The sequence below is a fragment of the Candidozyma duobushaemuli genome (genome assembly GCF_002926085.2).
Source record: "Candidozyma duobushaemuli strain B09383 chromosome Unknown A_B09383, whole genome shotgun sequence".
NCBI classification, from domain to species: Eukaryota; Fungi; Ascomycota; class Pichiomycetes; order Serinales; family Metschnikowiaceae; genus Candidozyma; species Candidozyma duobushaemuli.
In genome coordinates, this window is record NW_020289901.1 from 3245199 (window position 1) to 3258200 (window position 13002).

Here is a 13002-nt window from a genome sequence, read left to right on the forward strand (position 1 = left end):
CTGTGCATCACGTGCATTTGTCCAGGGCTCGGCCCTAGTAAACAACTATACCCATGATAAGCTATTTTTTGCAGCCATTGGGACTTTTCGAGTGTGCCTAGGCAGCCTCCTCAAGGGCAGCAGCCTCCTCAACAGCCTCGTTACCCGTTGCAGTCTCCTCAGCCTCCTCGGCCTCCTCGGCCTCCTCTGGCTCCTCAGATTCAGGTTTGTTCACAGCAGCCTCCACGATAATCTGTCTTCCGTTGACTTCACTGCCATTGAACTCAGCAATTGCACGCTGTTGAGACTCGTGATCTGAGAACTTGACAAAAGCAATGCCTCTGTTGTACAATGGCTTGTTTTTCTGCTTGATTTGTTTGAGAAGGTAACGGGGCACTCTCTTTGGTGGCACATGAACCCACTTGGGGTTCAATGGCTCGAACGTCTCATGTAACAGTTCGGAAGTGGCCTTGAAGTCCAAGTTTGTCACGAAAACAGTGTCCTCCGAAGTCACACCCAGTGGCGTTTTGTTCGTATCCTGCTTCTTCTTACGAGGACCATTGGAAGAAGCAGCCTCTGCTGGCTTCTCGGCCTTCTTCTCAGCAGCATCCGCTGGCTTCACTCCTTCTTTTTTGGCCTTTCTCTCCTGCTTGAACTTCTTCCAGTCCTCGGCTCTCTGTTTCCTCTCTTCCTCGGTTGGTGGAGGATGCGCCTTTTTGGCGAAAACCGTCCTGCCTTTGATCTCCTGGCCGTCAGTCTTCTCCAAAGCCTTGTCTGCCTCGTCCTTCGAAGAAAACTGGACAAATCCGAACCCTAGTGTTCTGATAATCGGCTTTTTGGTCTTCAGGTGTTTGAAGAGTGTCTTGGTGGGGAGCTCCACCTGCTCGACCAGCAAGCCTTCGTAATACGCCCGGAGATCATCTTCCGTGACTGAGTAGTCGATGTTTCCGATGTAGAGTCTTTCTTCAATGATTGGCTTGGACATGGTAGTAGTTGCGTGTTGACTTCGGCTTGCGGGCCTGCATACCTTGTTGGACTAGCCAGCAGTTACCGTGGCGGAGGAACCACACCTGCGCTATTTTGATAAATCAGTGAGATTTATGAGGTCAATTGGTTCTGAATATTTACGCTATTTGGCTGGTTTCAATATTTTTACGCCTGGGTGGTGAAATTGTTGGGGTAGGTCCATTATGGTCTATGCAGGTTGTATCATTCGGTCCATGTTGGCCAAGTGGTCTGAACAGGGCACGAACAATATTGATTGATAATAGTAGAAAAAGAGCTTGCGATGAGTGTTTTGAGGTAATTCTTGAAATTTGCTTGGTTTTATCGGCTCAATGGCGTTGTAGGGTACTATTGGCAGCATTTGTTTCATGTCACGAGCAGTAGTTGCAATCACGAGCATTAGAAATTCGACCAATAGACGACTAGAGAGTATAATTAGTCGAACCTGTGGAGAATTGACGAGAAGGGAGTAAAACGTAACAAATTCGAGCGCTTTGATCTCTCTGGTCAATTATGGGAATTAGTGTACCCTGTTGGTCATTTCGCAATCAGTGGGTATTCTCCCAAAATGGTTGCAAATGAGATCTACAAGCGAGACGTCATCACTTCTTGGAATGGGTGTCGATACATTGGCCAGCAAAAAAAAAAAAATGTCAAATAACATTTATTAGCCACTGTTAATGGAAAATAGTTTCAACGCTTTGAAATCATAAGGTTATAAACTTGTCAAATGATGATTTAATCAGTCTATTAGTTGGTGCAATTGTCGAGTAAAGAGGACACTACAGGTAACGATGAAGTATACTTTGGTTCTGATGGCCTCTTTCCTTTTCCATTGGATTTGCAAAAAAATTGGGAAAAATTCCCGCTCTCTGGCTATAGGCGTATTGCCAAACGAGATACAAATCTTGTTACCCACACTTCGGTAATATTTAAGTTTTGAGACGATATCTTATGACATGCAATTGTAGTATCCATTGAGCTCGAAACCAGCCATAGGGCGTTATCTCGGTTAGATCACATTCATTGCACATTGGGCCTCGTGAGGTAGTTTTGGAAAGAGTCTTCAATAAAGAATTGACGACTTTCTTCAACCTGACGCTGAATCAACAAAGCTTAATTTTATACTCATATCTTCTTACTCGTTGAATAGAAGTAGGCACATATTCATTTAAACTAGCAAACTCGTTTTTCATGGTTTTTCCAAAGTACATGCATTTTGTCTGTCCGTCTCGCTTGATCAAACATATCCATAGTACAAAATATGCCGCCACCTCCAGCTCGTTCTAATCGAAAAAATACCATTTTCCCTCTACAATCTACACTTCTCCATGACGATAGCGTTTCTATTTGTAATGCCGGTGTGGCGATGTCGAGTGAATGAGGAATACATGCAGTGGATTTTGATGGGCGCCTACTTCAACTTGTAGAACAACCTAGGGGCAGCGCAGTCGTTGATGCAATGCTGCAAGTGGAAGAACTCCTCAACACAGTCCTCCTTGTAGGCCTTTTGTTGGTAGTCCTCCTCCTCTTGCTCCTTCTGCACTCTCTCCACACAGTGGTCAAAGTGGTGCACGTATGGCACACACGAGGCGGACTTAGCACACTCTTCACGGAGATCGTCGAAGGGGTCGGTCACCTCCTCCTCGTCATCCTCGTCGTCCTCATCTTCGTCCTCGTCTTCCTCTTCCTCCTCTTCTTCAGGATCGTCGGATGCTGGAGCCTCCTCAGCGGCGTCCTCGGCAGCCTCTCCGGCGTCTTCTTCCTTGGTTTCTTCCTGGGACTCCTCCTGGGACTCCTCCTCGGCGTCAACAGGCACCTCTTCCTCGGGCTATCGGTTAGTAAATTGTCTATAGATTGGATTGAAGATTCAGGAAAGCACATAGCGAAAGAAGACGCTCAAACGGATCATCTCCAGTTTCACAGTTGAGTGTTTTCTTTGTTGCTGGCGGCGGAATCGTAAGACATCTGCCTCACCTTGCTTGTCTTGAATCTTCGATGCTTCAACATACCTCGGCAGCATAGGCCACAGGGAAGGCCTGCTCGATCAAGTCTCTGAAAAACGACATTCTATACTAGGGAACCTGGGCAGCTTTGTAAATGGGAAGTGCCTCTGGGTGTGGGGAACCTGGTTTTATGAAGGTGTCTTGGTGAAGGCTGTTTTTTTGGAAATTGGATGGTGCGAAGGTTGCAAATCATGAGCCTAGCGATTGGTCAATCTGGGACACCGCTATACAGGCGCTGGTGCACGGGTCTTTCGATGGATGGCCCGACGGATGTGAAGCAGCCGACGGAGGGAGAGTTTGTTGAATTACTGAAAGATGTCAAAAAGCAGACAAGATCAGAAATTGTTGATTTGCGTTTAGTTCAGGCTCATTTGAGGAATTGTGGAGGCACTCTTTGCGCATAGTAGTGCAACGCTAGGCAGTACTGAGAAAGCAGCTATAGTAATATCGAGCAAGATACAGGGTAGAATAGAATGCTTACCGTTGAACCGGCTGAACCAAGCGAGACCCTTCCATGAGGCCCATTCAAATCGAAGGCCTTCCGTTCTCAAATTGACATTTTTAGTCTTAAATCCATCCTTTTAAAAATCATATCCACTATTTTCAGTAACTTTCAGTTAATCCATCTTACAAGTCCACCCGATCGTAATCTTCCCACGCTACGTCAAATGCACACTAAATGCTACAAATCTCGTCCAACGGGCGGTGCCCTGATTAACTATACATGACTTAAGCTTGACCGGAGGCCTGGGCAACTTCCAAAGCCTTAGCCTTCTTAGCAACCTTGTCGTTGTGCTTCTTGCCCATGATACCACCACCCCAGTGCTTTCTGTGCTCCTCGTACTTCTCAATGAAGTTAGCGTTGATGGTAGACACCAACTTGGACAACTCAGCCTCGTCCTCAGCAGAGACCTCGGTCAAAGCAGCGACAGAAGAGGTCTTCTTGTGCACCAAGGTACCCAATCTAGCCTTACCCTTGACAATGGCGTAAGGGACACCCATCTTTCTGCACAAAGCTGGCAAGAAGATGACCAACTCAATAGGGTCGACGTCGTTGGCAATCAAAACCAACTTGGCCTTCTTGTTCTCAATAAGAGAAACAACGTGGTTCAAACCGTACTTGACGACAACTGGCTTAGGGGAAACATCGTGAGCCTTCTTGCCCTCAGCAATGGCAGCAGCCTCCTTGGTCAATCTCTCCTTCTTGTCAGCAGCAGTCTCAGGTCTGTACTTGTTGAAGAGCTTGAAAGTCTGGGCAGCGGTGTTCTTGTCCAAGACGTTCTGGAACTGAGCAATGGCAGGAGGGACCTTCAATCTCATGGACAAGATCTTCTTCTGTCTCTGCAATCTGACGTACTGGGGCCACTTGACGAATCTGGACAAGTTTCTCTTTGGCTGGATGTCCTGACCGATACCGTAGTTTCTCTTTCTGGTCTCAATCAAAGAGTTGGCCTGCTTTGGCTCAACAGCCTGGGCCTTAGCGGCCAAAGGGAGGGGAGCGACTTTCTTTCCTGGAGCCATGTCTGTGGTTGATGGAGGATGCAACTTTTTTGATAGAATTTTTCGTGGGTCCTCACTATGTGGTGCACGGGTGCGCGAAGCACGGTCTGTGTATAAGCTGGAAACCGCATCGTTAGGTGGTGGTTGTCGATCACGTGTGTATTGTGACTGTCGCACTGTCTAAGTACGTAGACGGACCAGAGCTTCAGAGTCAGGCTGTCATACCATAGATATGGGAGTTTTAAGATTAATTTTTTGAATTTATTTTTTTGAATTGTCTTTCTTTCTTTTTGTGATGTGGAGATTTGTCTTTACAAAATCGTATGCGTTGTTGAAGTCTCACGAGACTCCAATACAGAGGTAGTTGTCAACCTCAAGAAGGCAGTGGCCAATTGCCAAAGCCTTGTAGAGTTGGGAAAGTCTTTCATTCAAGGTGTCATGCTGAAATTGTTTGTACTATTGTTGTCAGCATTCAGAGACACAGCTTCCTTTGAAATATGACACCAGGTATAGAATCAGAGGACCTTAAACAAGGTACCTTAAACAAGGTAAAAGATGATGATCAGATTTCTTTAAGTAGACATCGGCTATTCTACCATTCATGTCCCGCTCAAAATAAAGCCACATTGAGTTCCTGTTCTAAATAATTACCTCAATCATCAGCATCTCGTTTAATGCCACACGACAACACAATTCCGATAGGCCATTTTTCCATTTTAAAGCTGTAGGTGGGGAGTGTAGGTGGGGAGAAATCACCTCCTTCGAAAACCCACATTCTCCTTCACTTTCCTACAATCGCTCTACAAATCTCCAATAACATTAAATCGTTGTCTCGTTACTTATCATCCGAGCATGCTCGAGACCTGCTCGATCGGTAAATGCAATCACATCTCTGGAACTGGCCCAGAGTCTAGTTTTATAAAATTCAAAGCAAACGCTCTCACGGTAAATTAGGGTATCACGGATGTGAGACATGGCGCCGCACTGAAATGTCAATGTTGGAACTCCGGCGCAACATGCATGTTTCGCATTTGCAGCCACCGAAGACAAAGTTGCGGTGAAAAGTTTCACTTCATGGCCTAATCACTCCTTGGGGACAAGCCTCGAGGGAACCCACCCTTTCACGGTGTACTGTCCGGTGCCCATCTGACCAGCAGGAGGAACCCATTTTCTGTGGGGAGCCCAAGGCACAACTTTACTACCGTTTCTGCCACGCTCAATCACCAACCCGCCTTTGGCTTCCATACGCAAATACGCGTAGCTGTCCACTGTAGACTTGGGGAGCGGATCGGCCCGAGGAGGCAACACCACGGCGTCCCAGAGCTTCTTGCACGAAAGAGCCGAGATTCTGGCCAAATCGTGGTTTTTGTCGAAACGACGGAGTGCTGGGATTCTTCGAAGAAGCGCAAGTTCCTCGGGCGAATTGAGCATAGGAAGTCTGCCGTGGGCACGAGCGGCAGTGTCGTGGGCATAGAGCCGTAGAAACCTCGAGTTGGCGCGTGTCTCGCGGCTGCGAAATTTGGGTTTGTGAGATTCGGTTGGGGTCTGCGGTTTGCTGGCAGAAAACGTCTGCAACTCCTGTTCTGAAGCTGGTTCCACCTTCTCTTCCTTCTCTTCCTTCACCCGTTCCTTTTCTTGTTTTTCAAGATCCTCGGCGGCGGCCAAGATGTACAGAAGTTCCGCCCGCGGGTCCCGCACTGGTGATTTTTGGGCCTGTGCCGTGGCTGCCGTCAATACGGGCAGACAGGCGCACTGGGCACTGATGTCCGAGAAAGTGGTGTCGATGCTGGAAACCAGTTCACGACGATCAAATATGCTGTCGAGAGAGTCATCGGAAAAGTCGCTGTTGAGCGACAGGGAGCTGGCCACGGCGAGCATTCCACTGGGTTTTTGGTACTTTTATGAGTTTCTGAAGTTCTGGGGAAAGCTGTCAGATATGGTCGGCGTCTCGAGGGTTTTATACTTTGGGCCCAGCAATTGGCGCAGCGCGGTAAACTGGAGGTACGTCGTTTGCGGTGCCGCACGTCGGGGCATCATCCTAGATAGAAAAAAAAAAAGAAAGGAAGCAAAATGGGAAGTTTTAGTAGACACAGAGCAGACGGTGATTGCCGGTGTTCCACATTTCCTTCTTTTTTTGGCCTTCACTGAAATTCTTCCTCCTGCTCAACTCGCAAACGCTTGCTCCCAAAATAGCCTATTTGCACCCAGACGCACCAGAGCCACATCCCGACCACCTAGACTCGCGCAAACCCTGGCTTATGCGTCAAAGCTGCAAAGCATTAAAAAACCTCAAACCCAACACAAAACCTACCCGGGCAAGCGCCCGGCGAAATAAAAAAACTTGTATCGAAATCTACTAACCTGAATAATTTTCGACTCCTGCCGCGAGCCGCTGCCGTTGTACCGTTTATCAACGCACGGCGTCTATCCTTGTCCACCGCTTGCGGTGGATCATGCCGCTCTGGGGCGCTCGAGGCCCCTCCTAGCTTTCTCCTGATAACCGCAGCAGCTCGTTTTTCAGCTTGGGCTCCTCAGGGCCGGGCTCCTCGGGGCCGGGCTTCGCTACCCCAAGCTCGTAGTCAAATTCGTCAAGCTCCATGGCAGTGGCATCTCCAACCTGCGCATACCCAGCGGTGGAAGTTCCGTAGTACTCGTCGAATAACTGGTCAATGTTCTCCAACTCCACACCTTTTGTCTCGGGGTAGAAGTACATCACAGTAGCAATGGAAAGCACACAGCTTGTGGCGGGGAAAATGTACATGGCCCAACCGATGGTCTCTTGGAAAATCGGCGTGAGCTGACCCACAATATAGTTTGCAAGCCAGTTAGTGGCCGTAGAGAGCGATACACCCTTTGATCTCACTGCCAAAGGATACACCTCGGGTGGAATAAGGAAACCAATGGGGCCCCAGGAGTAACCAAACGAAGCATTGTAGACGACCACCAAAACAGCCACAAGCAGCGGCGTAGCTCCGACATCGAGCCACATGACAAACGCAATCAAACTGAGACAGATACCCATAGAGGCACCACCACTCACCAAAATGGGTTTTCTTCCCCATTGGTCCACCAAGAACCATGGTGGAATGGTACTGAGCAAGTAGACTGTACCATTGACACCCGTCATGAGTAGCGCCATGGAATCCTTGAAGCCTGCTTCGGTGAAGACCATGGGGGCGTAATACGAAATAATGTTGATGCCGTTGAATTGGGCAAAGGCCAACGCCGAACAGGCAATGAATATACGGAGGCGGTAGGTGCGGAACATGTGTCTCCATGACCGCTCTTTCTTGGGGATCTTGATACGCTCCTCCAAAATACTGTTTTTGATCAAAAAGAACTCGTGTTCTGCTTTGAGGGGATCTGGGTCGTCGTGGAAGAGAAGACAAAGAACATGGAAGCCTCGCTGGTCCATGTCGACATCAAGAAGCCATCTAGGACTCTCAACGACAAAGAAGCCACCAATAAACAACACAATGGCCAAGAGGACCTGGATGAAAAGGGGAAAGCGCCATGAGACGTTCGCTGCGAGAGTATTTGGGTTCTCTCTAGCATCGCCAATGTCCTGGATAAAGTAGCAGGCGTAGTCGACCCACACACTCAAGCAGTAGCCAGCAATGTTTCCAGTAAACTCACCACAGACCAATTTACCACGCTCTTCGGACGGCGAGATCTCACACTGGTACAGCGGCACCATGGTCGAGAGAATACCCACGCCGAAACCACTGAAAACACGGCCCACGCCGAAGATCCAAAGGTTGGTTGCAAAAGATTGAAGACAACCACCAAGCATAAATATGACCGTGCCGAGCAAGATGGTCCGCTTTCGGCCGATCGAGTCCGAGATCTTGGACACCAAAAGCGACGAGATCATGGCGCCAATCTCCAAAATGGAAATGACCAAGCCGATCTGCGTCGCCGTGGGATAGTTGAAGTACATTTTGAACGTGACGAAAGTCAAGATGCCCAGGCACACGCCCTGCTCGTAACCGAACAACGACACGAAAAGCGACACGAACGCTGACGTAAAGTACACCAACCTCTTACCCTTGAACCTGAGCTTCCTGGTGTACCTTCCAGCATCGAAATCAACGTGATCGTACGAATTGCCATAGTTGTCCATGTGGACACCCGGCTCCGAGGCACCCCTGCGTCTGAGCCCGTCATGCTCCGTAGCAGTGTCTATGGTTTCCCATTCAGCAAAGTCGTCAGGGTCCACCCTTCCATCCTTCAGCAGCAGCATATCCAGCGAACCCAACATCACGGGATCGTTGTCGGAACCCACAGAAGAACGGGAGGTAAGCAGGTCGCTCACGTGTTCGTGGCCTGGTTTCTCGTAGGACTGGTCTAGGGAGTCCAAGTGGCCTAAAGGCTGGAGAGGCTGTTTTTCGCCTGGGGCGGTGTAAAGCACGGAATGTAAAGGAGAAGGTCTTCCGGGAGGCCCTGTTTCTTCGTCAGAGGCCTGGCCGGAGTCCGGCACAGAATCGATCCTTTGGTACCTGCTCATGTTGGCATTAGAAGTAGTTGGCAAGTGAGAATAGATGTTGAGAATTAGGGTACAGTCCGTTGAACACCAGCACCACACCTGGAAGTTTTCTTTAGAGGGATTTGGGAGATGTTTAGAAGGCGATTTTTTAGATTCCGACTTTTAATTTGCATCAATCAAAATTGACCCAAATTCGACACTTGGTCCTGGTTTGGTGGACCCTGCCGAGTAGGCCTACTGAAGCGAGCCAAGGACCAATAACAATGCCCCTTACCCCCAGGAAAACGGGTATTTCTTACGCAAAATTCCGACTCCAGAGTGTCAAGTCGTACAAAACAGATTAGGCTTTTCGCCTGCTACTCTTTTCGTCCTTACCTACAGCCTGCCTCTTATCTACTGTTATCTTATCGTAGGCTGCAACTCGCAATTTACGACTCCACCATTGTTCCGATGTTCGGCGACGTGTCCCCGGGTTGAAGAACTGTTATTTCAAGACAAACGCTAATAAAGAAAAAAACATCCACACTGGTATTGTAACCCGGTTTGCATTCGGTCGGCATGCACGATGTCGTATTTTGCTTGCTGGAAGCGGGACACCTCCAATCTTCTGAGACATTTGCAACCGCGGTGTACAAAAATCGTAGTTGGCTGGAATTGATGGTCTGGAGCACTGGACTCTCGAGGCTGGTTTTCAGAATCGGCGGATTTCGGGCTATGACGTCAGACATTCCAGGGTCCTACGCGTGGGGTTTCCTGAGGGGTGGATGTGGATTTTGTAGCATTTCGATTTCGAAGTTTATATGGAATTTTCGATGGTTCACGGTTCTTTGATTGTGGAGTTGCTTGTGGCTCTTTGTTCCCCGTTGGCTTGACGTCATACAATAAGCTTTCGCAGCCAGCACGAAAATGCAAAAGGGTGAAGTCAGCCGTTTGGTGAATGTGGCCTATGAGAGGGTTTACATTTAAGATTTTGATTTTTTGATATTTGGGAAAGCTGGTTATGGGGATTGTCGGGTGGGGTCGCTATCTGAAACTCCGAGGTCCCGAGAACGCCGCAACCAAGAGATAAGAAGATGAAGCCATGGAAATTGCAGTGAAAGGAGGGCATTTTCGTTTCCTCGAGGCTACTTTCAAAAAAGCTTAAAATAGTGACGTTTGACTGCCAGGCTGATCATAGAGACGCTTTTTTGGTCGGCTTGGTGAGCTTCATTACCCCGGATTTCGTTATCTAAGACTCGGATCAACTTTCCACAAAAGCAGATATTCTACTGATAAAGGGAGTTGTTCGAAGGACAGTTTCTATCATCATGCGTGATCTCAAGAAGTCAAACGCCATTCTTGTGCTTCTGAATTGAGTCCCATAGAGTATTTCAGTCTCAACCAGGCCCAGGTCAATGCCTCCCTCCCAATCTACAACCAACACTTTCGTGCAACTGTTCTGTTCTTATTTACATCCGCTCGCCCGCTACTTCTTGCCGCCCTTGATGTAGCTCTCGATGTAGAAAGCGGCAAACAACATGGTCAACGGCGTCAAGTAAGCCACGTTGATCATGAGAGGCAACGCCTGCTCGGCCAGCTCGATGCAGTTGCTGTAAGAGTTGCTCTGCTGGTCCCAGTACCAGACAAAAGCGTGGAAAACAGCCAAAGAGCCGCCCACGACAAACTGGGAAATCTGAAGCGACGTGAGCACTCTCTTGACAATCACAGGCACCCTGATCTTCAAGCAGCACACGGAGAAGTAGAAGTACATCAACGAGTGGATGAAGGAGTTGAAGACCACGAAAATCCAGATTGGAGGAGAGCGGTAGCGGATTCCACTCCACATGCACATCATGGCACCGGCGTGGTGGTAGCTCTGCAAAAGCGACGAAGGGCGTCCTTTCAAGAGAATGACCACGGTGTCCAAAACCTCGTAAAACTTCAGCATGTAGAACCACCAGCCGTAGATGGTGAGGTTCTTGGTGAGGGAGTCCTGCTTGAAGACGCCGTTTTCCACGTCACAGACGGCGTAAACGAAATTGGAAAGCGAGTGGGACGAGTTGTACTTGAGCGACATGGACGCCACGGTTCTGCCGAAGCATCTGAGCATGCCCACAAACGTCCAGACCGAGTAGATACAGAGGAAGACGTTGTGGAAGAAAACGAACACCTTGAAGAGGCCCGTCTGAGCGATTTTCGTCGGAGCAGGCCTCAATCTCTTGGTCTGCGACTCTTTGAGCTTCTCATCGGCCAAGTTTGCTTTCCTCTTCTGTCTGTCAATGACAATTGGGTTGACAAAGTGCACCGCAGAGAAGTACACCACGGCGATGGTTAGCGGCATCAGCACCTTCATGGAGGCATCGAAGACGGCAGATAAAAGGGGGTTTTCAAAAGGCGAAGATGGAGGACCCGAAGGCGCCAGCCAGCGGAAAATCTCCAGGTGTGGAAGACCAAATGAAAAATGCATGGGTGGTTGAAGAGCAGAAGCTGTAGGTTATAAGCACTCCGAGCGAAGCGAGCGAGGAATCTGGCGAGGCTTTCCTCCGAGCATAATGGCTGCAAGACGGTGCAGATTGGTGCCGGGATGGTGCGTTTTGAGGGGTGGAAAAGCAAAAAGTATATAAGGCGGCGGACTCCCAGGATCTTTTAAAAGTTTTCTACTTTTTTTCTTTTGGCATTGGCCCCGTCGTGGTGGCCTGTTCTCGCTGGGACGGTCGGTGCCAACAATCCGGCGCCAGTCCGCGGCGCGACAGCGGCGGACAGCGAATGTTGGGCAGGCGCTAGACTAATTCGTGGGGCGCCAAAACTGCGTTCCAGCGATTTTGGAGCAAATTTTTGGATTATTTAGGAAACCGTGGATCGAAACTTTCTTTCTGTTTTTCTCTTTTGGCCTGAATTATGCTGGATTCGAGGAACCCGGCCTCAGGAGTTAGACAGTTTAGTCCTGCGATGGCTGCGAATCACTACCGGATGAGGAAACGCCCGACACAAAGACCGGCGATTGTTCGTCTAGTTTTTACAGATTGCCCTGATTTGGATATTCCAGAAACTGAAGGTGTGTTTTGCCCCTGATTCAGTGTCTTTCGGATCTAAGGCGGTGTCCTCATCGGGAACGCCGTTAGCTGACATGTAGGGTGGGCTAAATGCGCAGCTGGAGCCGAGGAACCTTATGTGGACTTGCTGGACGGCGGGAGGGTTTTGGTTGTTTTGTGTTGTTTTTTGTGATTGTTTTGTGGTGTTTTGGAGGTGATCTAGATTTTGGGAGAGTTTGGAAGATTTGGCCAGCGGGTTCCGACGTGGTTCTTATCGGGAGCCGAGCGTAGTGAGCTCAATGGAAGGATCTCAACCAGATCCACCAATTTTCAGCACCCCAGTTTTGCATTATTCTACTTATTATGAATTTTTGCCTAAAGTCGATTAATGTTCCGCCAATCGCTTTCATCAATTCCTCTGCTGCCCAGAATTCCACGGTTTATGGGCCAAGAAGCTCAAGGTGATGCACCAGGTGTGCGTCAAGATGCATACCGTTCGGATTTTGTAGTTGCGTTTTGGAGCCCAAAGTTGGATCCGGAGTGGAGAAGATTTCGGCTTTGGGGAAAGTTCTCCGGGATCCGATTCTGATTAATTCCGGCAAGTGTGGTGAAATGAACGAAAATGAAATTAACCAAGTTTGCACGAAATTGAAACTTCTTGTGTTGATCTTCCTCGGTCCCTCTGCGGCTCTAGAAGGCATCATCGGAGTCGCCGTGCAAGGCTCATTTATTTTTGGGACAAAAGATCTAATTGGTGCAATAACTTTTCTAGGCTGATGAAGGATGGGAATGTGAGGCTGAATGCTGGATTTTGAAAGGTGCACATATACATAGCACAGCTGTATTGATGCTGATACAGCACAAGGTGGAGCGCTTTGGGATGAGATGTAATTTTCCTCCCACTCCTCTTTATTCTCTCATGTTTGTCTAAAATAATCTTTTACCGTTTCACTGGCATTTGGTTATTCAGAAGCAGAACTCTATAATAGGCCCACAGCGTACTCAACGAACGATC

At 48.6% G+C, this 13002-nt stretch overlaps 6 protein-coding genes across 6 annotated transcripts; all 6 read right to left on the bottom strand. All coding sequences in view use genetic code 12, as the record gives it.

Moving 5' to 3' along the window:
• Positions 1-97: 97 nt before the first annotated feature.
• CXQ87_001464 (RNA-binding protein) lies at positions 98-964 on the bottom strand (the record flags this gene model as incomplete). The annotated part of the gene is made up of 1 exon (XM_025480000.1): positions 98-964. The coding sequence occupies one exon, from the start codon at positions 962-964 to the stop codon at positions 98-100; it is 867 nt and encodes a 288-aa protein (XP_025339473.1).
• Positions 965-2398: 1434 nt separating this feature from the next.
• CXQ87_001465 (ubiquinol--cytochrome-c reductase subunit 6) lies at positions 2399-3053 on the bottom strand (the record flags this gene model as incomplete). The annotated part of the gene is made up of 2 exons (XM_025480001.1): positions 2399-2815; positions 2997-3053. The coding sequence occupies 2 exons, from the start codon at positions 3051-3053 to the stop codon at positions 2399-2401; spliced, it is 474 nt and encodes a 157-aa protein (XP_025339474.1).
• Positions 3054-3719: 666 nt separating this feature from the next.
• On the bottom strand, positions 3720-4511 carry RPL8B (60S ribosomal protein eL8; the record flags this gene model as incomplete). Its single annotated transcript, XM_025480002.1, has 1 exon — positions 3720-4511. One exon carries the CDS (start codon positions 4509-4511, stop codon positions 3720-3722), a length of 792 nt encoding a protein of 263 aa, XP_025339475.1.
• A 1062-nt stretch (positions 4512-5573) lies between these two features.
• On the bottom strand, positions 5574-6368 carry CXQ87_001467 (uncharacterized protein; the record flags this gene model as incomplete). The annotated part of the gene is made up of 1 exon (XM_025480003.1): positions 5574-6368. The coding sequence occupies one exon, from the start codon at positions 6366-6368 to the stop codon at positions 5574-5576; it is 795 nt and encodes a 264-aa protein (XP_025339476.1).
• Positions 6369-6972: 604 nt separating this feature from the next.
• HGT5 (Hgt5p) lies at positions 6973-8997 on the bottom strand (the record flags this gene model as incomplete). The annotated part of the gene is made up of 1 exon (XM_025480004.1): positions 6973-8997. The coding sequence occupies one exon, from the start codon at positions 8995-8997 to the stop codon at positions 6973-6975; it is 2025 nt and encodes a 674-aa protein (XP_025339477.1).
• Positions 8998-10441: 1444 nt separating this feature from the next.
• On the bottom strand, positions 10442-11422 carry CXQ87_001469 (uncharacterized protein; the record flags this gene model as incomplete). The annotated part of the gene is made up of 1 exon (XM_025480005.1): positions 10442-11422. One exon carries the CDS (start codon positions 11420-11422, stop codon positions 10442-10444), a length of 981 nt encoding a protein of 326 aa, XP_025339478.1.
• Between the last annotated feature and the right edge of the window lie 1580 nt (positions 11423-13002).